The sequence below is a fragment of the Myotis daubentonii genome, chromosome 4 (genome assembly GCF_963259705.1).
Source record: "Myotis daubentonii chromosome 4, mMyoDau2.1, whole genome shotgun sequence".
Taxonomy (NCBI): domain Eukaryota; kingdom Metazoa; phylum Chordata; class Mammalia; order Chiroptera; family Vespertilionidae; genus Myotis; species Myotis daubentonii.
In genome coordinates this window covers 4,275,415-4,302,967 of record NC_081843.1, presented here as the reverse complement: position 1 = coordinate 4,302,967, position 27,553 = coordinate 4,275,415, and the positions used below count along the sequence as shown (strand labels likewise).

The 27,553-nt window shown below is 39.8% G+C and overlaps 1 protein-coding gene across 1 annotated transcript in view; it reads right to left on the bottom strand.

The window, feature by feature from the left end:
* Positions 1-27,553, bottom strand: part of LOC132232543 (phospholipid-transporting ATPase ABCA3-like) — a 204,655-nt gene that overhangs the window by 4,716 nt on the left and 172,386 nt on the right. Inside the window, exons 17-22 of the mRNA XM_059691927.1 lie at positions 11,495-11,593; positions 9,541-9,709; positions 8,334-8,634; positions 4,361-4,603; positions 3,706-3,726; positions 2,936-3,129 (exon numbers count right to left, since the gene is read on the bottom strand). Coding sequence (XP_059547910.1) covers positions 2,936-3,129; positions 3,706-3,726; positions 4,361-4,603; positions 8,334-8,634; positions 9,541-9,709; positions 11,495-11,593 — 1,027 coding nt within the window. The remainder of the gene's footprint in view (positions 1-2,935; positions 3,130-3,705; positions 3,727-4,360; positions 4,604-8,333; positions 8,635-9,540; positions 9,710-11,494; positions 11,594-27,553) is intronic.

Sequence of the window (27,553 nt, the reverse complement as noted above, 5' to 3'; positions counted from 1 at the left end):
CCGGGGGAGTCACATTGTCAGACAACCCAGATGAGACTACTTTTCCCCCCACCATTTAAATTCTTTATTGTTTAAAGTATTACAGAAGTCTCCTTTCCCCCCCATTGACCTCTCCCCAGCCACTCCCACTCCCCAGCACATGGCCCTCACCCCCTACTGTCTGTGTCCATTGGATATGCCTATATGCACGTATACAAGTCCTTTGGGTGATTGCTTACCCCCCTCCCATGCCTTCCCTCTTAGGTTGGATGGTCTGTTCCATGCTTCTATGACTGTTTCTATTTTTGTTCATCAGCTTACCTTGTTCATTATATTCCACATATGAGTGAGATCATGGGATATTTATCTTTCTCCAATTGGCTTATTTCGCTTAGCATATTGCTCTCCAGGTCTATCCATGCTGTTGCAAATGATAAGAGTTCCTTCTTTTTTTTACCGCAGCATAGTATTCCATTGTGTAGATATACCACAGTTTTTAATCCACTCATCTTTGATCCTTTCAAAGAACCAGCTCTTAGTTTTATTGATCCTTTGTATAGTTTTTTTTGTTTCTATGTCATTTATTTCTGCTCTGATCTTTATTATTTCCTTCCTTCTGCTCACTCTGGCTTTTCTTGTTGCTCTCTTTCTAATTCTTTAAGTTGTAGAGTTAGATAATTTATTACCAGTTTTCCTTGTTTTTGAGGTAGGCCTTTAATGCTATGAACTTCCCTCAGGACTGCTTTTACTGTGTCTCACTGATATTGGACTGTTGTGTTTTCATTGTCATTTGTTTGCAGAATGATTTTTATTTCTTCTTTGATCTCTTTGGTAACCCAATCATTGTTTAATAACATGATATTTAGCCTCCGAGTATTTGAATTTGTTTGTTTGTTTTTATTGTAGTTTATTTCTAATATTATGCCATTGTGGTCTGAGAAGATGCTTGATATGATTTCAATGTTTTGAATTTGAAGAGACTTTGCCTATGTCCTAATATGTGGTCTCTAATATGTAGTCTATCTTTGAAAGTGTCCCCTGTGCACTTGAGAAGAATGTATATTCTGTAGCTTTGGGGTGAAATATTCTGAAGATGTCAATTAGTTCCATCTGATCTGGTGAGTCATTTAGGATTGGTGTTTCTTTGCTGGTTTTTTGTTTAGAGGATTTACCAGTGGTGCCAATGGGGTATTAAGGTCCCCTAATATGATTTTACTGCTGTTGATCTCTCCCTTGATATCTTCCAGAAGTTTTTTTTAATGTATTTGGGTGCTCCTGTGTTGGGTGCATATATGTTCATCAGAGTTCTATCCTTGTTGAATTGCTCCCTTTAGTGTTATGTAGTGGCCCTCCTTATCTCTTGTTATGGCCTTTATTTTGAGGTCTATTATGTCAAATATAAGTATTACTACCCAGCTTTTTTTCTCATTTCCATTTGCCTGAAAAATTTTTTCCCATCCCTTCACTATCAGTCTGTGTGAGTCCTTTGTTCTGAGGTGGGTCTATTGTAGACAGCAAATACATGGGTCATGTTTTCTAACCATTCAGCTTCCCTATGTCTTTTTATTGGAGCACTGAATCCATTTATGTTTAAGGTTATTATTGATAGGTACTTGTTTGTCACCATTTTTATTCTCTATGCCTGTTTTCCTTCTTCCCATTCTATTTCTTTATTTTACAGCAGTCCCTTTAGCATTTCATGCATTGCTGGTTTGGTGGTAATGAACTCACTTAGCTCTTTTTGTCTGTAAAGCTCCTAAATTCACCTTCAATTTTGAATGATAGCCTTGCTGCGTATAGTATTCTTGGCTTCAGTCCCTTGCCTTGCATCACTTTGTATATTTCATTCCATTTCCTTCTGGCCTGATGTGTTTCTGTTGAGAAGTCAGTTGATAGTCTAATCGAAGATCGCTTGTAAGTAATTTTCTCTCTGGCAGCCTTTAAGATTCTTACTTTGTCCTTGATATTTGCCAATTTAATTATAATGTATCTTGGTGTCGGTCTTTTTGGTTTCATCTTGTTTGGGACTCTGTGTGCTTCTTAGGCTTGTGTGGCTTTTTTTCTTCCCAATATCAGGGAAGTTTTCTGTCATTATTTCTTCAAACCAGTTTCCTCCCCTTCTGACACCCCTATTATGTGGATGGGTTTTTTGTTTGTTTGTTTGTTTGTTTGTTTCATGTTGTCCCAAAGCTCCCTTAGGCTCTCCTCCTGCTTTTTAAGTATTTTTTCTAGTTGCTGCAGTGCTTGGGTGGTTTATACTACCGTGTCTTTTTGTATGTTTAAATTTTCTCTTCATAAAAAGGACACCAGTCAGATTGAATTGGGACCCACCCTAACTTCTTCATTTTAACTTGAATTTGAAATGCCAATAATAACTATTTGAAAGCCCCAACTTTAAATATAGTTACATTTTTGAAGAACTGGTGTTTAGAACTTAAACATATGAAATTTGGAGAATATAATTTAGCTCATAAAATTATTATGGCCCTGGCTGGGTGGCTCAATCAGATGAAGTGTCATCCCATACACCAAAAGATTGCGGTTTTGATTTCTGGTCAGGACACATAACTAGTTTGGGGATTTAATATTCGGTTGGGGTGCATACGAGAAGTAATCCCTTGGTTTCTGTTTCATTTCTCTCTCTCTCTCTCTCTCTCTCTCTCTCTCTCTCTCTCTCTCTCTCTCTCTCTCCCTAGCTCTCTATCTCTTCCTTCATCTCTCTCTAAAATCAATAAGCATATCCTTGGGTGAGGATAAAAAATTATTATAAATTCCAAAGATTTTCTTTCACATGCCTCTTGATTAAAATGTACACACATTTCAGTGTGTTTTCTAAGATAATGAGCAAAGATACTTTATCAGCAGAGTTAAGTTTATGATATAATTTGAGAGTAGCAAATTTCCACAGCGTACCGAAAATAAAGAAGCTCTCAAAAAATCTTTATTTAACACTCACCAGCAGTAGGCAGCAGGCAATGAAGAATATGGTGAGATCCCACAGTAGAGCAGAAAGCCAGTATGCAAGGACATAGACCCCACTCAGAAACTGGATGAGCTTTGCCTTAGTGATTCTCTCAGTCACTGTCAGGAGACAAAAGCCACTGACCAAAAGAGCCATCCCAAAATGTATATTTATGGCCATCTTGTCTCCTTCTACCAACCTAGAAAATTAGGAACAAAAGTAGGTGTATTAAAAAATCAACAGCAGAAAATATAAATTTCCATCAATTGCTATTTTAATCATACAGATATCATCAACATTGTATGAAAGCATCTACACTAATAAAAGACAAAGATGCTAATTGACCATACCTTCATTATGCCCTAAGCCATGCCCACCAGCCAATCAGAGCAACTATATGCAAATTAACCCAACCAACATGGCAGCCGGAAGCCACTGAGCTGGAGCAAGCAGGAGGCTTGGTTGCCGGGCAATGGAGGAAGCCAAGGTTCTTGCCTGCCCTGAGCCAGCTGTGGCCTTTGCTCATGGCAACAAAGTTTCAATTACAGAAGACAAATAAATCCCAGATACCTGCTTCCAGCCAGCCTCCACTGGGAGCTTGGGTGGCTGGGGGTTGTGGCCAGCCTGAAAACAGCCATCATCCCCTCACCCAGGCTGGTCACACCCTCATGGGGTGAGGGTCCCTGCTGGGGGGCTTAGCCAGGCTGAAAACGGCCCTCAGCCCCTCACCCAGGCTGGCCAGACACCCCATCAGGACCCCCCACCCTGCAGGGACTGTGGCCAGCCTGAAAATGATCCTCAGCCCCTCACCGAGGATGGCCAGGCACCCCAGTGGGGACCCCCACCCTGAAGGGGCTGTGGCCAGCCTGCAAATAGCCATCAGCCCCTCACCCAGGCTGGCCATGCACTCCTATATAATAAAAGGGTAATATGCAAATTGATCCTAATAGCAGAATGACCGGGAATGACTAGTCACTATGACACACACTGACCACCATGGGGCAGATGCTCAATGCAGGAGCTGGCCCTAGTGGTCAGTGCACTCCCACGGGGGAGCTCTGCTCAGCCACAAGCCAGGCTGATGGCTGCCAGTACAGCGGTGGTGGCGGGAGCCTCTCCTGCCTCGTCAGCAACACTAAGGATGTCCAACTGCAGCTTAGGCCTGCTCCCCACTAGCAAGTGGCCATCCCCTGAGGGCTCCCGGGCTGCCAGAGAGATGTTTGACTGCCAGCTTAGGCCCAATTCCCTGGGGAGCAGGCCTAAGCCAGCAGATGGACATCCCCTGAGCGGTCCCAGACTGCAAGAGGGTGTAGGCCGGGCTGAGGGACCCCCCCCCCCGAGTGCACAAATGTTTGTGCACCGGGCCTCTAGTTTAAGTATAAAATTCTATTCTAATAAAAAGAAAAACATACATTGAGCTGTATTTCTGATAAGCAGCGGTTGGCTGAGGTTTATTGAAGACTGTTATGGAAGCATCGGGGCCAGAAGTCGACATGAAAAGAATATTGTCCAGCATTGCCAGCGACAGGGCTGGTGAATGATATGCTTGATTGTTGAACAGAACAGTAAATGTTATTTTATCTTTCTTCACCTCAATGGAAAATGCAACAATGCATAAGTGAATACAATCTTCATTTTCCATCAAATATTTTAGTAGGTCACCTAGTATGAGGACATAATATTGGTCAGTTTGTCCAAAACACAATATATGTTCGGGAAGAAGAACAACTAATTTTACTTGGTTATTATCCTTTTCAGTTTCTGATAATAATTATTTCAAACATTTTCTATTCTCCTTAAGCACTTCATTGCCCATAATCTAAATTCCTACTTCACCGAGAAAACACAGGTGACCTGGTATAGACTCTTTATACTTGCTTACCTGTCTTAAATTTATCTATGATTACTTTCAGTTATAGATTTTATTGCTTATCTTACAGCAGAAAAAAACTTCCCATGAGAAAATGGATAAAAGAAATGAGAAATCACCTATTTTAAGGTATCATATATCTAGGAGAGCAATAAACATTTGGGGTCCAAGACCTTGGAAAGAATGAAATACATTCATTCTATGTGCCTTTTCCTTTTGAGGCATTTTAGATCTGTTAATGGTAGTGGTGTCTTGTGGTAAATCCTTTAGTCCTCAATAGAGCTCATGAAGAGCTATAGCTTAGTAGTAAGACTGAGTAAGAAATAGACCAGTCCTCATAACAATTTCAATCCAGTATCAAATCACTTAAATCCCTGATTGGATTTACACCTGTCCTTAATCTTATTGGCCATCAGAAAGTAAACCTCTCAGGAGAATATAACCTCATGCAGATTATTTATAACCTTAATACACAATATCTGGTATTCAATAAGCAAATTTCTAGGTATACCAAAAACAGAACCAAGAAAAAGCACAAATAAGAGAAGCAGAGCCACAGGTAAAGTAGGCATTAGAGATAAAGAATTCAAAAGAGAACTAGAGTCCATAGAATAAATAAATGTTGATGTTAGAATTGAAAAACACATATTAATTACAATGAAGAAAGATAGGTTGATTCAAAAAAAATTAGCCAATCGCACAATACAAAAAAAAAGAAGAAGAAACAGAATGGAAAATAAGAGTGAAAACATTAATTAACAATATTCTCAATGACATGGGAAATCACTATAGATATTCACATATCAAAAGAATAATAAAGTAATACTATGCACAACTCTACACACATAACTCTGACAGTTTAGATGGAATGGCCTACTTTCTCAAAACATAAACTATTGCTTACCTCACCCAATATAATAGAGACTAATGAATAATTACTAAGGAAACTTAATTTACAAATTAAAAAATTTCCCCCAAATGAATATCCAGGTCTGGATGGTGTTTTCTTTCTTTCTTTCTTTCTTTTTTTTTTTTTTTTTTTTTTATATGATGGCAAGATTTTACTTTGACTTAAAGGGTATTAGTACACCCTCAGGGATGTGGAAGGTGGGCAGGCTCTAAAGCACTGCAAGGTCCAGATGTTTTAACTAGAGAATTCTAAAAAATATTTAAGGAAAAATAAACACTAATTATAGACAATACGTTTCAGGAAACAGAGAAGGAGGGAACATTTATCAATTTATTTTATGAAGCTAGTAATACCCTGATAGAAAAACCATACAAAAGAAGTACAAAAACTAAAATACAGACCAATATCTTTCATGAATGTAGGTGTAAATCTCCTTGAAAATATTAGCAAAAATTATTAAGCAACATAAAAGAAGAATAAAACACCATGACCAAGTGGGGTCTACTTTAGAAATGCAAGGCTGGTTCCATATTTAAAATCAATCAATGTCATCCACCATATTAGTAGGCTGAAGAATAAAAATTACATAATAATATCAATCTATGCAGAAAAAAACATTTGAAAAAACTCAGAATTCAACTCATGATAAGAATATGGGAATATTGCTGAAGTTCCTTAACTTTATACAGAACATCTATATAATCCCTACTGCTAGCATTATACTTAATGGTGAAAAACTATATACTTTCCCCCTGAGACTGAGAACAAGGAAAGAATGTCCACTCTCATCACTATGATTCAACATCGTGCTTGAGATTCTGTCCAGTGCAATAAAGCATGAAGAGAAAAAACAGGCATATAGACCATAAATAAAGAAATTATACTATTAATTGCAGATGACATAACTGTCTATCTAGAAAAATCTCAAGGAATCAACAAAAAATTCTAGCTTTAATAAGTGAGTTCACCAAGGTTGCAGGATGCAAAATAAACATAAAACCAATTGCTTTCTATACACTAGAATAAATATATGGACACAAAAATTAAAAATACAATGCCATTTAAGTCTGTTCAAAAAAAGGAAATAGTTAGCTATAAATATAATAAAATGTGCACAGGATTCATTGATGAAAAGTACACCACACTGATGAAAGAAATTTAAAAGATCTAATTCAATGGAGACATATATTATGTGCATGGATTGGAAAACCCATGTTCATTCTCCCAAATTGATATAATCCAACTCTTATAAATATTCCCACAAATTATTTTATAGGTATGGACAAGGTTATTTTAAAATCTGTATGGAAAAATCAAAGGAACTAAAAACCTTTGAAAAACAGGAATAAAGTAGGAATAATAGTCTACCATATTTTAAGCACACTATTGGTGAATTAACAGATACATAGATTAATGAGTAGAATAGAGAACCCCAAAATAGACCCACACATGCCCCATTCATTTTGGATAAAGGTACAAAAATATTAAATGGATATCATCACTCAACAAATGTTGCTGGAATACAAAAAGTTAACCTTGATGCACATCTTATACATTATACTAAAATTAATGTGAAATGGATGATAAACCTAAATATAAAATATAAAATTATAAAAATTTTAGAAAACTATACACATTTTTATGAGAAAAGTCTTCATTATTTAGGGCTATGCAGAAATTCAGACTTGACACAAAATATACAATCCATAAAAGAAAAATTTAACAAATTGGACTTCATCAAAATAAAATTTTTTTTTCTGGAAAACCAATTAAGATGATGAAAATACAGTTGACAGTATAAGAGGAAACATATAAAGATCCCTCATAACTCAACAGTAAAAGAAAACACCATCAATTTTAAAAGAAGCAAAAGAGCCCTGGCGGTGTGGCTCAGTTGGTTGAGTGTTGCCGCGTGCACTGAAAGGCCATCAGTTTCATTCCCTGTCAGGGAACATGGAGAGGTTTCGGGTTCAGTTCCTGGTTGGGGTATGTACAGTAGGTAGCCAATCATTGTTTCTCTCTCACATCTGTTTCCCTCTCTCTCCCTCTTCCTGCCTCTCTCTCTAAAATCAATAAAAACATTTTTTTAAAAGGAGCAAAAAACATGAACACATATTTCAGATGAAAAATAAACACATGAAAAAGATGCGCACATTAGGGAAAAGCAAATTAAAACAACAATGAAATATCACTACATACCTACCAGGATGGCTAAAATAAAAATAATGACATGAATGGTGGAAAAGATGCGGGAGATGGAAGAATAGCATGGGGCCACCATTCTATTCTGTAAGGGAGTCATGTGATACATTGCATTCTGACTAGATCTCGAATAACAAAACAAAATTCATGCTTAATTTCATGGTACTTTGGCACTTTTATTTACTGGAAGGGACAAGTGTCATGTAGGCAACTCACAGCTAAAATGCCAATAATAATGAACATTTTGAGGCCAGTAACCTTAAAGAGTGCATTTCTTGATTCTGAGCTGCCTCTATAAAATTGGTGACTAACAGGAAAAGAATGGAGAGGAAGCCACATATACAGTTAAGACCTTTCTTTACAAAACCAGATCTTCATCTAAGAACAAACTTTTTCTTGATGAGCCTTACCTTGCACTTCCTTAAGTATGTGGTTGTCAGGCTCTAGCATACTTTTAAGATGTTTTAAGAAAATCAGAGTCAAATTAGAATTCCCAGAAATTGATAAAGGCACAATGGTTTGACCATATTGACTCAAACTCATTAGTCTGGCCGTATCATCATTACTATGTGTCAACGTAACAGTCTCTGAGAGAAGGATAAGTGATCCTAGAAGTGCCAGTATCTGCAGCAAAATGAGTTTCCAGTGGCGCCAACTGAATATTGCCCTCTTTATGAACATGGCACAGAACTGCTGGTGGTAGAGGGAACACTGAAGAAAGGAGAAACAGAACATTACAATATTTATAGACCTAAACAGGTCAATCACATTGAAATTAAAGATGAACACTGGAATTTTATGGTAGAGATACATAAAGTTTCTACATACTTGGAATAGAATTCAAACATAGTATGATAATGCACAAGAGTATGTACATCCTTTTGTCTATATAAGACAGGGGTCAGCACAATTACACCCATTCATTTCTGCATTGTCTCTGGTTGCTTGTTGCCACAATGACAGGGCTGAGTAGTTGCAACAGAGACCATATGGCCCACAAAGCCTTATATATTTATCATCTCCTTACATAAAGTTTTCTAACTTTTGCTATAAGGATTAACTAAGATATTTATGTTCTGGCTTTTGATATAGCATACTTAAAAGTCTCAACAAGATGATTTTCCTCAGTCTTCTTATAGTCAAGAAAACCAAAGTGTTTTATAGGAGGAATGGATAATTAGGAGAATAAAAGAAATGCTTGACAACTCAAACAAACTTACCACACTGAGAATCATAGTGATTAAATAGAAATTCCTTATGTAATATCAATTACCATTGCAAAAAATTTAAAATATTGTGCATGCTTGATTATTAAGAATTATGCTCACTCCAGCTCATTCTAGCTTCAATGAACTAACAAATTTCTGGATTATCATCTTGAAAAAACAAAAGAATTCTAAAACAGAAAACAAATACAACTCAGAAGTAACTATTAAGATCTTTATCTAGAACACATTCCTCTGCATTGAGAAATTAATTAGGCCATGGTACAGGGTGTTCCATATCTGGTTGGGTCTGCAATGCTTGTGAATTCCACACTCCTTTTGTCCAAGTATTTAAAAATGTATCTCTTGTACCCCAACCAAATATATATCAGTTTTCTGTAAAGGTCCTTACCCCAGTATTAAACATAACAGCAGGTCTTTCATTCACAGTAGACAAATCTGCTCCCTCATTTCTTGACATATTCCTATTCTGGTTCTTGACTGACACTTCACTCATCTGAGAGAGAGGCTGAGGTTGGGTAGATACAATGTCTGTTTGTGTCTCTTCCATATTACTGACCCTACATTTAAAAAGTACAAAATATTACATTTCTACTTTATCCCAATACATCTTGTTTGGAGAATGAGTCACAACACCCAACTTAGAATGACTCCCTGGTTTGCTTGCTGACTGGTAGGAGCACTATATGAAAGCAATATGGTAGAGCAAGTGGTTCCCCAGCACCAGTCACAGGACTGCTGCCAGACCATGGGAAGCTAGAAAAACAAGGGCAACACAATGTTTCATTAAGTGGAACTCATTCAAGTTAAAGATTAAGGTCTAACTCCTACTTTGAGAAAGTTAAAATATCTATCTATCTATCTATCTATCTATCTATCTATCTATCTATCTATCTATCTATATAAAAGCCTAAGCAACTGAATGACAAACGACTGGTCACTATGGCGTGCACTGACCACCAGGAGGCAGATGCTCAATGCAGGAGCTGCTTCCTGGTGGTCAGTGCACTCCCACAACAACCTCCCTTGGCCGGCCAACCTCCCCTGAACCTTCCCTGCCCCGGCGGCCAACCTCCCATAGCCCCTCCCCCCAGCTGCAGGCCAACTTCCTGCGGCCCCTCCCCCCAGATGGCCACCCCAGTGGCCCAGATCAGACTGGCCACCCAACCTTCCGTGGTCCCTCCTCCCGGCCAACCTCCTATGGCCATGATAGGCCTGATCATCGGCCTGATTGCTGGTCCAGCTGAGGGGCCCCAAATCTGTGCACAAATTCATGCACTGGGCCTCTAAATTCTTTATAAAATGACTAGGGGCCCGGTGCACTAAATTCGTGCACTGGGTGTGCGGCGGGGGGTAGTGTCCCTCAGCCCAGCCTGCCCCCTCTCACATACTGGGAACCCTCAGGCGTTGACCCCCATCACCCTCCAATCGCAGGATTGGCCCCTTGTCCAGGCCTGACGCCTCTGATAGAGGCGTCAGGCCTGGGCAGGGGACCCTCATTTCCCCCCATCACTGGTTCTGCCCCCAGCCCAGGCCTGATGCCTCTGGCCTAGGCATCTGGCCCGGGCAGCGGGGACCTGCAGTGGCAGCGGGGGGCGCCGCGATCACGCGGGCTCTGCCCCTGCCCCTGCAGGATGCCTCTGGCTGAGGCGTTCGGCCCGGGCAGCGGAGACCCACAGCTGCAGCGGCCCCGCGATCGTGGACTCCGCTTTAGGCCCAGGCAAGGGGCCCCTAGCTCCTGGGACTGCCAGCTTCGACCGTGCCCAGCTCCCATAGCTGGCCCCACCCCTACTTCCTGCTATCACTGGCCAGGGTGGATAAGGCGCCTGATTCTCCGATCATGGCTGGGAGGCAGGGCAAAGGCGGCCCCAGGGCTGCCTTTGCCCTGCCCCCCAGTTCTTAGCTCCCCGCTGGGTTTCCGATCACTGTCAGTGGCAGGGGGCTTCTTCCTGCTTTCCCTTTCGCCTCCCTGCATTGTGCCTACATATGCAAATTAACCACCATCTTGTTGGCAGTTAACCGCCATCTTGTTGGCAGTTAACTGCCAATCTTAGTTGGCAGTTAACTGCCAATCTTAGTTGGCAGTTAATTTGCATATAGCCCTGATTAGCCAATGAAAAGGGTATCGTCGTACACCAATTACCATTTTTCTCTTTTATTAGTGTAGATGGTGATGATATTTTTTCAATGTTCTTATTGTAAAAGAAATTACGTCAGGCCCCTCCCCCTACAATTCTTAAATTTTTAATGTGTGCATCTGAGAGTGTGGTGAGTTTTTAAAGTGGACTAAGATGTGGTCCTTTCCCCACTCAATGTTTTGGTGCTCCCTATGCACTGCTGCTCACCTAAAGAAGACTTCGTCCATGGTAGTGATAGTGACACCAAAGCTAGCAATGCCCAGCTCTGTATGTCTCCTTTCCAGATCAGTAAACAGAGCTTCAAACCTAGAGTAAGAATATGATTAAGAGTAAGAATGAGGAAGAGGAGGGAGGAGAAAATGCTAGCACCAAATCAGAAGATTTTCTTAGTTATGTATTTTTATTCTAAATTAACATTTTTTCAGCATTGGGGAAAATGTAGATCATTCTTCACTTTAATGCTCATTATTATTTCATGCCTCTGGTAAATCAAAAAGGTGGGAAAGTTGATTAAAAAAAGAAACTAGCAAATTACTATAGCAAATTGTTTCCCACTCTACTTTGTACTTGGATACACATAATTTTGGTCTTCTAATAAAATATCAAGAGACTCTATCTATGCTAAAACTCTATCAAGCTGACATAGTTGACTTATCACACACATGTATGCTATGGTCCCTCAGTCAATTATTTAGTAAATCAAGATAGAAAATCAGACTCAAGTTAATAGTGGGAAAAAGGCACTCAAAAATAGAAAATGGATCAGGTTCAGTAGATGAAGATGTAGAGAGAACCATGTGATTCAACAGCCAAGGAAATCTGTAGAATCCAAGACAGATGAAATGTGGAGACATCAGGGCTTTTAAAGAACAGTTTTCTGTACTTCATATTCAAAGGATCATCTTTTCCAGAAACCTCCAGGTGTTCAAGATCACCTATTATAGTCCCAGTATGAGCAACTGAACCTATCTTTTCATTCTCAGTGTTGAAGAACTCAAATTTCCCTTTTTGGAATATCTATTAAAATTTAAGCTTCATATTTGAGCTTAAATTGCTTTCCATTCAATTCTATATAGTTTTGCACATTGGTTCCCAGCTGGCACCTTCAAGTTATATAATCAGATATAATCTATCTACATGATAGCCATTCACATGTTTTAAGTCCATCTCTTTCTATACTTCATCCTTCCCAATGCATGGCTTTTCCACTAGGATTCACCCATATCTTTTTCTGCTGCTTTTACATTAGTTATGAAATTAATATGAGTGCATTGTACAAAATTCAGAAAATGAATGCATATAAAAATAATTATAATATCCTTCATAGATAAGCAGTGTTAATACATGAATATTTTCACATATTTATTAGTTTCTTTTGGCTTTACACAATATATGACAAAATTTGAATTAAACTGTGTGGTACTTTAAAGTGTACTAATAAAGCACAAAGTGGAGATAAAGATCCATCAACAGTTTAGTAAATAAGTAGATACATTATAATATGAATGTATGATACAGTAAGATTTAACTAAAATGGGATTTTTATTTTTTAAAAAAAATTATTGTTGAAAGTGTTACATAGGTCTCCTTTTACCTCCATTGACTTCTCCACACCCACTCCCACCTCCCATAACATGCTCCACCCCCCTAATTGTCTGTGTCCATTGGTCATGCTTATATGCATGGATACAAGTCCTTTGGTTGATCTCTTACCCCCACCCCCGCCTTCCCTCTAAGGTTTGATGGTCTGTTTTTTGTTGTTGTTCTTGTTCTATATCTATAGGGTGTCCCAAAATTCATGCAAGAAGTAATTTTGATAAAAAACACAGGTTTATAATTAAAAATTGTAAATTTTTTATTGATTCATAAAGTATACAGTATAGGGTTATGTATGGAATAGCATATCAGGTAAATGGCCTCCACAGCTTTGCTGGAACATACGCACTCTTTTGTTGAAATTTTCCGTTTTGCATAAATGTGGCTGAATTTCGTTGATGCAGCGCTCAATTTCTTCCTTCAAGGTGTGGGTGGTCGTGGGCTTGGCATAAACCTTAGACTTCAAAAAACACCAAAGAAAAAAGTCCAACGGTGTTAAATCGCATGATCTGGGTGGCCAATTCTGATCACCAAAACGGGAAATTATATGACCAGGAAATGACTCATATAGTAATTGAATTGTTTCTCAGGCTGTATGGCACGTGGCACCGTCTTGTTGAAATCATATGTCGTCCACATCCATATCTTGCAATTTAGGCACAAAAAACTGGATTATCATGTCGCGATAGTGAGCACCATTAACTGTTATTGCCTGAGCAGCCGCATTTTCGAAGAAGAATGATCCCATGATGCCTCCAGCCCAAAATTTGCACCAAACAGTGACACGTTGTGGATGCATTTGTTTCTCAACAATCACTCGTGGATTTTCTGAATCCCAAATGCAACAATTTTGTCGATTAACCAAGCCATCAAGATGAAAATGAGCCTCATTGCTGAAGATGATTTTGTTTGAAAAATCAGCATCCACTTGTTGTTCCATAATCCATTCAACGAACTCTATTCGCTGTGCATGGTCAGTAGAACTTTGAGTCAATTGAACTTTGTAAGCATGAAGATGCAACTCTTTCATGAGAATACGCTGTAGAGAGCTTCTTGAAATGTCCAATTCTTGACCATGGTGCCGAATTGATGTCCCTGGACTCTCAGCAACACTCTCACGAACTGCTTCGATGTTTTGTGTTGAACGACTTGTTGAAGGACGGTCAGAGCGTTTAAGATCACTAATTTATCCAGTCTCCCTAAAATTTTTAATTAATCTCTTCACAGTTGAGGTTAAATCATTATTCTGACCCTATTTTGCACAAAAATTGCGAACTGTAGCTGCCAAACCTTCAGTATTTTTAAAATATTGCTCAACAATGAAAATGCGTTGTTCTTTGTGTAGCGCTCCATTTTTAATAACTCTGAACTGTCAGCTGTCACGCTATCTTTATTTTTCGTTGGCAACACTTTATGGCACAAATGGTGTAAAATTCAAATCTTGCGTGAATTTTATATTTGTTTATCAGTTTATGTTGTTCATTATATTACACAAATCAGTGAGATCATATGATATTTATCTTTCTCTGACTGGCATATTTCACTTAGCATAATGCTCTCCAGGTCCATCCATGCTGTTGGAAATGGTAAGAATTCCTTCTTTTTTTTTTCACTTTTTTTTTTTTACAACAGCATAGTATTGCATTGTGTAGATGTACCACTGTTTTTTTTTTTTATCCACTCATCTGCTGATGGGCACTTAGGATATTTCCAAATCTTAGCTATTATAGATTGTGTTGCTATGAATATAGGGGTGCATATATCCTTTCTGATTGGTGTTTCTGATTTCTTGGGGTATATTCCTAGAAGTGGGATTACTGGGTCAAATGGGAGTTCCATTTTTAATTTAAAATGGAATTTTTTTCAGTCATCTTACAAATGAAGAAATCCTAAAAGTCTTATCATAGAAAGTGGATGGGGAAATGCTGATAAGGGAACAAAACAAGACTCAGAACATTATAATAATATCTCATTTCTATAAAACTAATTATTATAGGAGAGGAACCAAGATGGCAGCATAGGTAAACACCTGAACTTGCTGCTGCGCACAATCACATTAAAACTACAACTAAAAGACAAAACAAATATTATCCAGAACCATGGGAAGGCTGGTTGAGTGGAAATTCTACAACTAGAAGGAAAGAGAAAAGTGCATTGAGTCCTGTAGGAGGTGCAGAGGTGTGGAAATGTGGAGGTAAAGAGGCACGTGCAAAAGGGGCTGGCAGCTGAGTATGCTATTGTCTTTTTCAATTAGGAGGGAGATACAAGCTCCTGACTGCTCTGAACGCCAGTTCTGGGCGAGAATCTGGGGGACCCAGACTCATACAGAGAGAAACTGGACTGTCTGGCATCAACCCGGAATATGAGGGCGGCTTTCTCGCAGAGGTGTTGCAGTGGTCATTGTTCCTGCATGGGGCTGTGGGATACAGACCCAGGGACCTATCTGGGAGAGGGCCAACAGGCAACCATTGCTGTTTTCTCTGCCCTGGTGATTCCCTGATACCCTGCCCACCCAGTTTACAACCCCATCCAAGCTGTGTGCAGCAGCTTTTGCATATGAATGGCCTGGCCTTTCTCCACCTAAAAACCTGTCAAACTGCAACTGTGTCACAGAACCCCAGAGCTTCCAAAAGAAGGCCTAAGGCTTTTCACCAGCCTGCATTGCTTCACAGCTGCACCTCATCTGGGCACCTCCAAACCCCAAACAAAGAAGAGGAATCTGCAGATCTCTCTGTAGCTCCTACAGGGTGGCCTCAGGCAGTGGTTAACTTTGCACCTCCTTAGAAATCCAAGAGCCAGTGTACCCAGTGGTCAGAGTAAGACCATACAGATTACAACTCTTCACATCCATAAGAGACACACTCAGGGGGCAGACTCAGTGAGTGCCAAAACCCCACTGAAGCAAGTCCTGCCCTATAAAGGTGCCTCTAGCACGGAAGTTCTCCCATTGTAGACACAACTGGTCCTCACAGCCAATTGGCCTGGAGGTCAATTCCTCCCAGTGATACCAACAGCAATCAAGGCTTAACCCTTTGAGTGCCAACCAATATCCTAGGAACTATGCTAAAATTGCCAAGGCATTTTTGCTGATTTTACAGCAGTTTAGGAAAAAAAGTATGAATTGCAAGTAAATGAAGTTACATATTCAAAAACTTAAGGAAACCTTTACTACATTTGTTTTCATCCTTAACATATATTGTTTGCTGATCTACACTAATAAAAGACAAAATGCAAATTGACTGTACCTTTGCTACACCTTAAGACACGCCCACCAGCCAATCAGAGCGACTTTATGCAAATTAACCCAACCAAGATGGCAGCCGGCAGCCACGGAGCTGGAGCAAGCAGGAGGCTTGGTTGCCCCAATGATGGAGGAAGCCAAGCTTCCCACTTGCCACATCGGGCTCTGAGCTCCACTCAAAGCAACAAAGTTTTGATTATAGAAGGTAAATAAACCCGATACTTGCTTTCAGTCAGCCGTGGCCACAGAGCTGGAGCGAGTAGGAAGCCAAGCTTCCCTGCCATGGCCAGCTCTGAGCTCCACTCAAAGCAACAAAGTTTCAATTATAGAAGGTAAATAAAACCCAGAATAAAAAAAGAAAAAGAGAAAAAGGAGAGGTTGGGAGCTTCCATAGCCGAGGGGGCTTGGCCAGCCTGAAAATGGCCCTCAGCCCCTCACCCAGACTGGCCAGGCACCCCAGTGGGGACCCCCCACCCTAAAGGGGGCTTGGCCAGCCTGAAAATAGCCATCAGCCCCTCACCCAGGCTGGCCAAACCTCCATGGGGAGATGGTCCCCACTGTGGGGCTGGGGGTTGACCAGCCTGCAAACAGCCAACAGCCGCTCACCCAGGCTGGCCAGGCACCCCAGTGAGGACCCCCACCCTGAATGGGGTGTGACCAGCTGCAAACAGCCATCAGCCCCTCAACCAGGCTGGCCAGGCACTCCAGCGGGACCCCCACCCTGATCCAGGGCACCCTTCAGGGCAAACCAGCCGGCCCCCACCCATTCACCAGGCCTCTATCCTATATAATAAAAGGGTAATATGCAAACTGACCCTAAGAGCAGAACAACTGGGAATGACTGGTCACTATGATACACACTGACCACCAGAGGGTAGATGCTCAATACAGGAGCTGCCCCCTGGTGGTCAGTGTGCTCCCACAGAGGGAGCTCTTCTCATCCACAAGCCAGGCTGATGCCTGCCAGTACAGCGGTGGTGGTGGAAGCCTCTCCCGCCTCCTCAGCAGCATTAAGGATGTTCGACTGCAGCTTAAGCCTGCTCCCCGCTGGCAAGTGGACATCCCACGAGGGCTCCCAGGCTGCCAGAGGGATGTCTTATTGCCAGCTTAGGCCCAATCCACCAGGGAGCGGGCCTAAGTCAACAGGTGATCATTCCCCGAGTGGTCCCAGACTGCAAGAGGGCACAGGCTGGGCTGAGGGACCCACGCCCCATTCCAAGTGCACAAATTTTTGTGCACCGGGCCTCTAGTTGTATTATAAAATACTAGTAGAAAAAAATTGCAGATAGCACTCCCGGCACTTTTGGCAAAAGACAGGAGGAGTGCGATTGCGCTCCCCAGCACTCAAAGGGTTAACTACAACAAGACTGTGCACACAGCCCACAAAGCGGTGCACCAAGAGTGTCCACCTCAAGTAATTAGGGAAGCTGAGACACTGGACTTTATAGAACACCTAGTACACAAAGCCACTCTATCAACACAGGGAAGCAGCCAAAATGCAGAAACAAAGAAACAGGTCACAAATGAAAGAAATGGGTGAAAGAAAACTACTGGATATAGAGTTCAAAACCACGGTTATAAAGTTACTCAAGAATCTTCTACAAACCTCCGAGAAATATAGTGAGACCCTCAAGGATATGAAAAAGGACCAACTAGAAATTAAGCATACACTGACTGAAATAAAGAATAATATACAGAGACCCAAAAGTAGACTAGAGGACCCCAAGAATCAAGGCAAAGATTTGAAATATGAAGAATCAAAAATCACCCAATCAGAAAAGCAAAAGGAAAAAAGAATCCAAAAATATGAAAACAGTGCAAGGAGCCTCTGGGATGACTTCAAGCATACCAACATCCAAATTATAAGGGTGCCAGAAGAAGGGAGAGAGTAAGATATTGAAAACCTATTTGAAGAAATAATGACAGAAAACTTCCCCTACCTGGTGAAAGAAATAGACTTACAAGTCCAGGAAGTGCAGAAACCCCAACAAAAGGAATGCAAAGAGGATCACACCAAGACACATCATAATTAAAATGCCAAGGGCAAAAGACAAAGAGAGAATCTTAAAACCAGCAAGAGAAAAACAGTTAGTTACCTTTGAGGGAGCTCCTATACGACTGCCAGCTGATTTCTCAACAGGAACTTTGCAGGCCAGAAGGGAGTAGCTAGAAATATTAGAAGTGATGAATAGCAAGAATCTACAACCAAGATTACTCTACCCAGCAAAGCTATCGTTTAGAATTGAAGGTCAGATAAAGAGCTTCACAGACAAGAAAGAGCTAAAGTTCATCATCACCAAACCAGTATTGTATGAAATGCTGAAGGGTATTCTTTAAGAAGAGGAAGAAGAAGAAAAAGGTAAAGATAAAAAAATTATGAACAACAAAGTAACAACAAATACATATATATCAACAAGTGAATCTAAAAATCAAATGAATAAAAAATCTGATGAACAGAATAAACCGATGAATGTAATAGAATCAGGGGCATGGAAATGGAACAGACTGACAATTTCAGAGGGAAGGCGGTGTGGGGGGCGGTGTGGGGAGAGATTAGACAAAGATCTTATATGCATGAATGCAGTACTTATGGACATGGACAATAGGGTGGTGAGGGCCTGGAGTGGGGTGGGAACCGGGTGGCGGGGAGCAATGCGGGTTGGGGGGGAAGAGGCACAGCTGTAATTATCTCAACATAAAGATTTTTTTTTTAAAGGCTAAACAAACAAAAAGAAAAGAACACTCTGGAAGGATTCAGTAGTAGACTAAAAGAAGCTGAGGACTGAATCAGTGAATTAGAAGACAAAGTAGACAAAAACACCCATTCAGGGCAGCAAATGGAAAAAAAATTAAAAAGCAGGAGGAGAGTCTACGAGAGCTTTGGGAAACTATGAAACATAACAACATCCACATTATAGGGATATCAGAAGGCGTAAAATATGAGAAAGGAATAGAGAACTTGTTTAAAGAAATAATTGCAGAAATTTCCCCTAACCTGGTCATGAAAAATCACTCAAGTTCAGTAAACACAGAGAATCCCAATCAAGAGGAACCCCAAAATACCCACAGTCAGGCACATATTAATTAAAATGGCAAACGTTAAAGACAAAGAATCTTAAAGACTGCAAAGAAGAGACAGAGAGTTGCCTACAATGGAGCTCCCATTTGGTTGTCAGCTGACTTCTCAATAGAAACATTTCAGGCCAGAAAGGAATGGCACAAAGTATACAGGGTAATGACCACCAAGGGACTGAATCTAAGACTGCTCTATCCAGCAAGGCTATCATTCAAAACCTAAGGTGAATAAAGAGTTTTACAGAAAAAAAGGCTAAAAGGCTTTATTACCACCAAACCAGCACTGCAAGAAATGCTAAAGGGACTGTTTAAAAACAAGAGATAGAAAGAGAAGAACACAGGCATAAAGAATAAAAATAAATAAGTACCTTTCTATATCCTATATAATAAAAGGGTAATATGCAAACTGAACCTAACAGCAGAAGGACTGGATATGACTGGTCACTATGACACACACTGACCACCAGGGGGCAGACGCTCAATGCAGGAGCTGCCCTCTGATGGTCAGGGTGCTCTCGCATGGGAGGAGCTCTGCTCAGCCAGAAGCCAGGCTGATGACTGCCAGTACAGCGGTGGTGGTGGAAGCCTCTCCTGTCTCCTCAGCAGCGCTAAGGATGTCCGACTGCAGTTTAGGCCTGTTCCCCACTGGCAAGTGGACATCCCCCAAGGGCTCCTGGGCTGCCAGAGGGATGTCTGATTGCCATCTTAGGCCCAATCCCCCAGGTAGCGGGCCTAAGCCAGCAGGTGGTCATCCCCCGAGGGGTCCCAGACTGCGAGAGCGCACAGGCCGTGCTGAGGGACCCCCCTCTCCTCCCCGAGTGCACAAATTTTTGTGCACCAGGCCTTTAGTATATATATAAAAGGCTAAGTGTCTGTCTGTCTGACCGGTAGCTATGACGCACACTGACCACCAGGGGGCAGACCCTCAATAGAGGAGCTGCTATGACATGCACTGTCCATTTAAAAATTAACGGCACCATGGACCTGACACCAACAAACCAATACTCAGTTTCCCAAGTGGGACACAGGCCCCACCTCCACCTCAGAGTGATAGCCCACCAAATTGCAGCTGATGTTGCCAAGACCCCATGGCGCAAAATGCGGCCCACAGCCCAGCCCAGCCCCAAAATGGTCGCTGTGGGCATTGGGTAATGAAGTAGGTATCCTGTAGGGCCTACTTCACAAAATGCCCAGCTCCCTCTCCCTAGCAACTACCCTCCTTGGAGTTTCTTTAGCCCCGGAACCCAATCTGCTTTATAGCCAGGTGCAAACATTTTACAGTTTAACCAAATGTCTGTGAAGCATTTTCCCGTGCCTCATCTCATTTGATCCTCACACAAGTCCTGGAGTAGGTAGATAGGAGACTCAGTAGAATTCTATTTTTTTTTTCATTAGCCAGAAAATGGAGATTTAGAAGGTTTAGAAACTTGACCCGACTGAAAAGAAGAAATGGTGGAACTTGAAAATGACTTTAGGTCTTCTCACTGCGCAGAATATAGTCAAACACGGCTGCAGTTAAATATTTTACCCTTTGTTCTTCCTGGGTGATCTACAATAATAATCTGTTTCGTGTTGCTATTTACTGCAGTGTTGCTAACAATTACCTGAAAGAGAAGTCGGGGTGCTCACTGGGCTGGAAAAAGTTTAGCTACATTAGAAAGCAGGTCTAATTAAGCAAGTTTATTCTACATATATATAAAAGTCTAAATTGACTCACACATGCGCGATACATATAAAGCTCTCACTGGAACCAATCATACGTGTGTGTTTTGATGTGTCATTGTCAATCATGAATTTGGTTGACATTTCTATTATAAATAAAGGGAAAATAGCAATATTAAAATATTTCTTCTAATTAATTTCCTTTCAATGTGCATAAATCAGTGCACTGGAACACTAGCCAATAATAACCTTAAATGTAAATGGCTTAAATGCTCCAATCAAAAGACATAGTGTAGCTGAATGGATGACCCATATGATATCTACAAAAAACCATTTCAGAACAAAGGACTCACATGAATGAAAGTGAAGGGAAGGAAATGAATAAAAATCTGCGGTAGCAATACTCATATCTGACAAAATACACTTCAAAGTGAAGGCCATAACAAGAGATCATGAAGGCCACTTCATAATACTAAAAGGATTGATAAAATAAGAAGCTATAACACTAGTAAACATATATGGACCCAATACAAGTGCTTCCAAATGTCTAAAAGAACTTCTGGGGGGAGTTCAAGGGAGAGATAAACAGGAATACAATCATAGTAGGGGACTTAAAAACCCCACTGACATCACTATATAGATCTTCTACATAAAAAAATCAACAAGAAAACAGTGCTCCTAAATGATACACTAGATCAGATGTAATTAATTGACATACACAGAACATTTCATCCCAAAGCTATGGAATGTACATTCTTCTCAATGTGCATGGGACATTTTTCAAAGACAGAACACATATTAGGACATATGCTAAGTCTCTATAATTCAAAAAGATTGAAATCATATTAAGCATCTTCTCAGATGACAATGGCATGAAATTATAAATCAACTACAATAAAAACACTCAAAAACATTCAAACACATGGAGGCTATATAACATGCTATTAAACAATGAATGGGCTACCAAAGAGATCAAAGAAGAAATAGAAAATATCCTGGAAACAAATGAAAATGAACACATAACAACCCAAAATCTATGGAATACATTGAAAGCAGTCCTGAGAAGGGAAGTTCATAGCACTAGAGGCCTACCTCAAAAAAACAAGAAAAATTAATAATAAACTATTTAACCCTACAACTTAAATAATTAGAAAAAGAACAACAAGAAAAGCCCAGAGTAAGAAGACGCAAGGAAATAATAAAGATCAGAGAGGAAATAATGACATAGAAACTAAAAAACAATACAAAAGATCAATAAAACTAAGAGTTTGTTCTTTGAAAAGATTGATGAACCTCTAGCAAGACTCACCAGGAAACAAAGAGTACCCAAATAAATAAAATCAGAAACAAAAGAGGTGAAGTAACAACTGACCTCATAGAAATAAAAAGGACGCTTAAAAACATACTATGAACAACTATATTCCAACAAACTGGACAACCTGAACAAAACTGTGAAAAACAGTATGGAGTCTTGGCAAAAAATTAAATATGGAAGTCCCATTTGACCCAGTGATCCCACTGCTAAGAATCTTATATAATAAAGAGGTAATATTCAAATTGACCATCACTCCAACACACAAGGTGGCCGCCCCATGTGGAAACAAAATGGCCACCACAAGATGTTCAGCAGGGGAGGGCAGTTGTGAGCAATCAGGTCATCAGGGGAGGGCAGTTGTGGGAGACCAGGCCAGCAGGGGAGGGTAGTTAGGGGCGACCAAGCCTGCAAGGGAGGGCAGTTGGGGGTGACCAGGCTGCCAGGCAGAGGCAGTTACAGGCAATCAGGCAGGCAGGTGAGTGGTTGGGAGCCAGCAGTCCTGGATTGGAGAGGGTAGAGGCCTGGCTGAGGGATACACATATACATGCACACCCCCGCCCTCGTGCTCAAATTTCGTGCACCGGGCCTCTAATATAGAATAAGAAATCAGAAAATCTATATGCAGCTCTATGTTCATAGCAATATAATTTATAATATCTGAGATTTGGAAACAGCCCAACTGCCCATTAGCAGATGAATGGATTAAAAAACCATGGTACATCTACACAATGGAATACTAGGCAGCTATAAAAAAAATAACTCTTACCATTTACAATAGCATAGATCAGTGGTTCTCAACCTTCATAATGTCGCGACCCTTTAATACAGTTCCTCATGTTGTGGTGACCCCCAATTTCATTGTTACAAATTGAACATAATTAAAGCATAGTGATTAATCACAAAAGCAATATATTATATATTGTTTTTACATATGTGTTTTCTGATGGTCTTAGGTGACCCCTGTGAAAGGGTCGTTCAACCCCCAAAGGGGTTGTGACCCACAGGTTGAGAACCACTGACATAGATTGACTTGGAGAGCATTATGCTTAGTGAAATAAGCCAGTCAGAGAAAGAAAAATATCACATGATATCCCTCATATGTGGAATCTAATGACAAAATAAACTGATAAATAAAATAGGTTCAGAGACATGGAAGCATGTAACACATGGTTGAACCTCCTGGGTGGGTGAAAAGAGACCAAGCAGAGAACTTGTATGCATATATGCATAACCCACGGACACAGACACTAGAGTAGTAAAGGCCTGGGGTAGAGGGTGGGGGACAGGCTTGAAGAGGTCAATGGGGGGGGAGAGGGGGAGTGTACATATGTAAAATTTTCAACAATAAAAATTTAAAAAAATTTTTTAAAAGAAAACGTATTTGATAAACTTGAATTAAGCTGCTTTCCTAGTTATGTTTCATGATACAGTATATACAATATCTTATACATATGAATATATATAAAATATATAGTGTACTTAATATATAAATATTATTTAGATTATATATGTATAATATACTTTGAGAGAAATACAAGAAATATAAAAAGGAAAAGAAACAGTACGTGACCACATAGAGTATACTATTATTAGCATTTGATGTAATTCCTTCTATCTATTACATATATTAACTTTAGATTTCTTTTTACTAAGGTATAACATATATAAAGTACATTAATTATAAATGAATATTTACATATGTTCATAACTAGACAACCATTCATATAAGATAGAGAACATTTTGTGCATCCCAGAATTCAATTTTAGCATTCCCCTTTCTACTCAATAACGCACTCCCCTGCATATGTGCGTACACACACACCCTACACATCTTATCATTTTAATTTTAGAATCCCATAACCAAAAATGTTAGTTTTATCTCTTGAACTTTATGTAAATGGAATCCTACAGTGTATACTGTTTTGCCCAATACAATGTCTGTGGGATTTATTCATGTTGTGTATACCACTAGTTCATTCTTTCTTATTGTTGAGTAATATTCAACCATTTTCAGCTGTTTGGGGTTTGAAACTATTAGGAAAAAGTGTTTATAAACACTATTTTATATAGACACTAGAGGCCTGTTGCATGAAAAGATTCATGCAATAGGCTTTCCCTTCCCCTGGCTGCCGGCACTGGTTTTCCTCTGGCACCTGGGACCTAGGCCTTTGCTCCGGCCGGAGCCATCTTCAAGCCTTCGCTGCTCTGCCGGAGCCACCTTCAGTCTTCGCTCAGCTGCTTCGCGCCTACGTATGCAAATTAACTGCCATCTTTGTTGGTGGTTAATTTGCATATCACTGATTAGCCAATGGTGGGTGTAGCGAAGGTATGGTCAATTTGCATCTTTTTCTATTATTAGATAGGATATCTTTGATCAACATTCTTTGAGGTGCACATTAGGAATAATTGATGGGTCATAGTATGCGCACAAATTTAGCTTAGTAGAAATGGTCAAACATTTTCCAAAGCCATTTTACCATTTTACACTTCCCTCAGCAGTGAGAGTCAATTGCCATGTTTACATGTCCTTTCAGTTTTAACCATTCTCATGGCTGTGTGGTGGCAATGTATTCATCTCTTTTTATTCTTTGAAATGTTGCTTATAGTTCTGGGAAGAATTCTTGACACAGTCTTCTCTTTCATTGCTTCTCTGTCAGATTTTTATTAGCCAACAGGAATTTTATTTCACTTTATGTCATTTTCCCTCCTCACAGAGCCCTCTGAAAGATTCACAGTGTCCTCTTCAATTGGATTCACATCATGAAAACAGAGTCTCTAAGTTTTATATTTTTTCAGTACATTAATTTTCAAAGTAGGCATTTCTTGTGATCCTTTTATTTTCAAATTCAGTATCCTTCCTATAGCTCATTTTTCTTTCATCCTTATGAAAATAGATTGACATTTATTCAGGTAAATAAATGTATATTAGATCAATGCCTGGTAAAAAGTAAGACCTCAATTACTATTAGCTATCAAAACAGTAGCTGGAATGAAAATCATTAAGAATCTCTGAAATAACTGGGTCCATAGGTATTTCTTTTTCTTATAATTTCCCCTGCCTTTTTTTTTTCTTTTAAAACTCTGTGTGTTAGAGAAAAAACATTCTCCCCTAATTTCATGATTTTTATTTTATTTCTAGTGAGTCTATCATTCCAAATCTGGATGTATGGTATAGCAATCTACAATTAGTTGTTCACCTCTAAGATCTCCTCTCCTCTCCTCTCCTCTCCTCTCCTCTCCTCTCCTCTCCTCTCCTCTCCTCTCCTCGCCTCTCTCCCCTCTCTTGTCCTCTAGGTCCAAATGATTGGTAGGGGATATAATTAACATCACCTGCTTCCAAATAGTTTAATTTCCTTTTTTATCTTTAAGAATCCCATGTGTCCACATGAGTGAGGCCAGGTGGGTAGTGTGATCAGTTTAAGACGTGCTTTGCCTTAATCACCAGAGAAACTCTGCAGCCTCACATGAACCACAGCCATCATGACGGTCCACAGCTCCCCCCTGGTTCCCGGTTCTCTAGGGATGCATACCTAGAATTTTACTCCCAATTCCCTATGATGCTCTATTCTTTCATTCCTGCTTATGATGAGGGTCTGGGTTCTCTTCCACTACTCGATGCCATTGTTCCATGCTACTGCTTTTCAGTAACTTTCAGACTGCTAAATAAAAAGTTAAAATCCATTCATCTAATGATGGGCACTTGGGCTATTTCTAGCTCTTAATTATGTAGATAAGTGGATAATAAAGATGTACATTTACATAATGGAATACTATGAAGCTATAAAAAAGGAGGAACTCTTATCATTTGCAACAGCATGGAGGGACCTGGAGATCATTATGCTAAGCAAAAAGAACTAATCAGGGAAAGACATGATCTCACTTATATGTGGAATCTAATGAACAAAATAAACTGATGAACAAAATAGATCCAGAGACATGGAAGCATGAGCAATAGCCTAACAAATCTCAAAAGGAAGGGAGGAGTAAAGATTAACCAAAGAACTTGTATATACGTGCATAACCCATGGACACAACAATAGTGCAACAGAGGCCTTGGGGAGGGGGCAAACTGTAATACTTTTTCAAAAATTTATTTTCTTTATTATTTTTTAAATTTATTTTTATTATTGAAAGTCTTACAGATGTTGCCTTTGTTTGGTGTGTTTTTTTCCCCATTGACCCCCCCAACATCCTGCACCCACCTCTCCCAGGCCTTCACCCCACCATGGTCTCTGTCCATGATTATGCATATATGCATATACATTCCCCCAATGAATCTCTCTCTTCCAGCCCCACACCCCCAAGTTTCCTCTGAAATTTTTCAGTCTGTTCCATGCTTGTATGTCTCCGGTTCTATTTTATTCATCAGTTTATTTTGTTCATTTGACTTATTTTGTTCACATATGATTGAGATCATGTGGTACTTATCTTTCTCTGACCTGCTTATTTAACAATAAAGTAATTTTGTTTTTAAAAAAAGCAATTTCTATAGCATCTTGCACATACTTTTAAATGGAGTTCATTGAATGTAATGTGATCTTTAAAAAATTATATTACATTAAGAATTGAAAGAAAAAATAGTTAAAATCATGGTTTTTTCCTTTTTAAATCTTTTTGAAACATTCCTCTTTTTCTTAGAAAAGGAGACAGAAAGTTTTTCATATTCTTCTTGATTATGACAACTGGCTTGACTCTAGGAAAAACCAAAGCAAGTACTTATTTGTATATGACAAGAAATAAAGATAAGTACTCTGAAAGTCACTGATGAGTACTCTTAGTTTTCATTTCAAATTTTTAGGATGGTTACCTCAGTAAAGTTTTTATTCTTTTTTAAAATATATTTTTATTGATTTCAGAGAGAGGAAGGGAGAAGAAATGATAGAAATATCAATAATGAGAGAGAATCATTAATCTGCTGCCTCTTGCATGCTCCCTAAGGGGAACTGAGCCTACAACCTGTGCATATGCCTTGACCAGGAATCAAATACTGACTTCCTGATTCTTGGGTTGACACTCAGCCACTGAGCAACACCAGCTGGGCATGTTTGTATTTTTTATTTTTTTAAAATATATTTTATTGATTTGTTACAGAGAGGAAGGGAGAGGGATAGAGAGTTAGAAACATCGATGAGAGAGAAACATCAGCTGTCTCCTGCACACTCCCTGCCAGGGATGTGCCCGCAACCCAGGTACATGCCCTTGACCAGAATTGAACCCGGGACCCTTCAGTCTGCAGGCTGATGCTCTATCCACTGAGCCAAACCGGTTAGGGCTGTTTTTATTTTTTGTGACTCCCCTGATGAGTAATAACTTGGCTAACTAATGCAGTAAAACTGCCTCTTTCCTCTAGTTTCTTGTCACCCTGACTTCAAGGGCC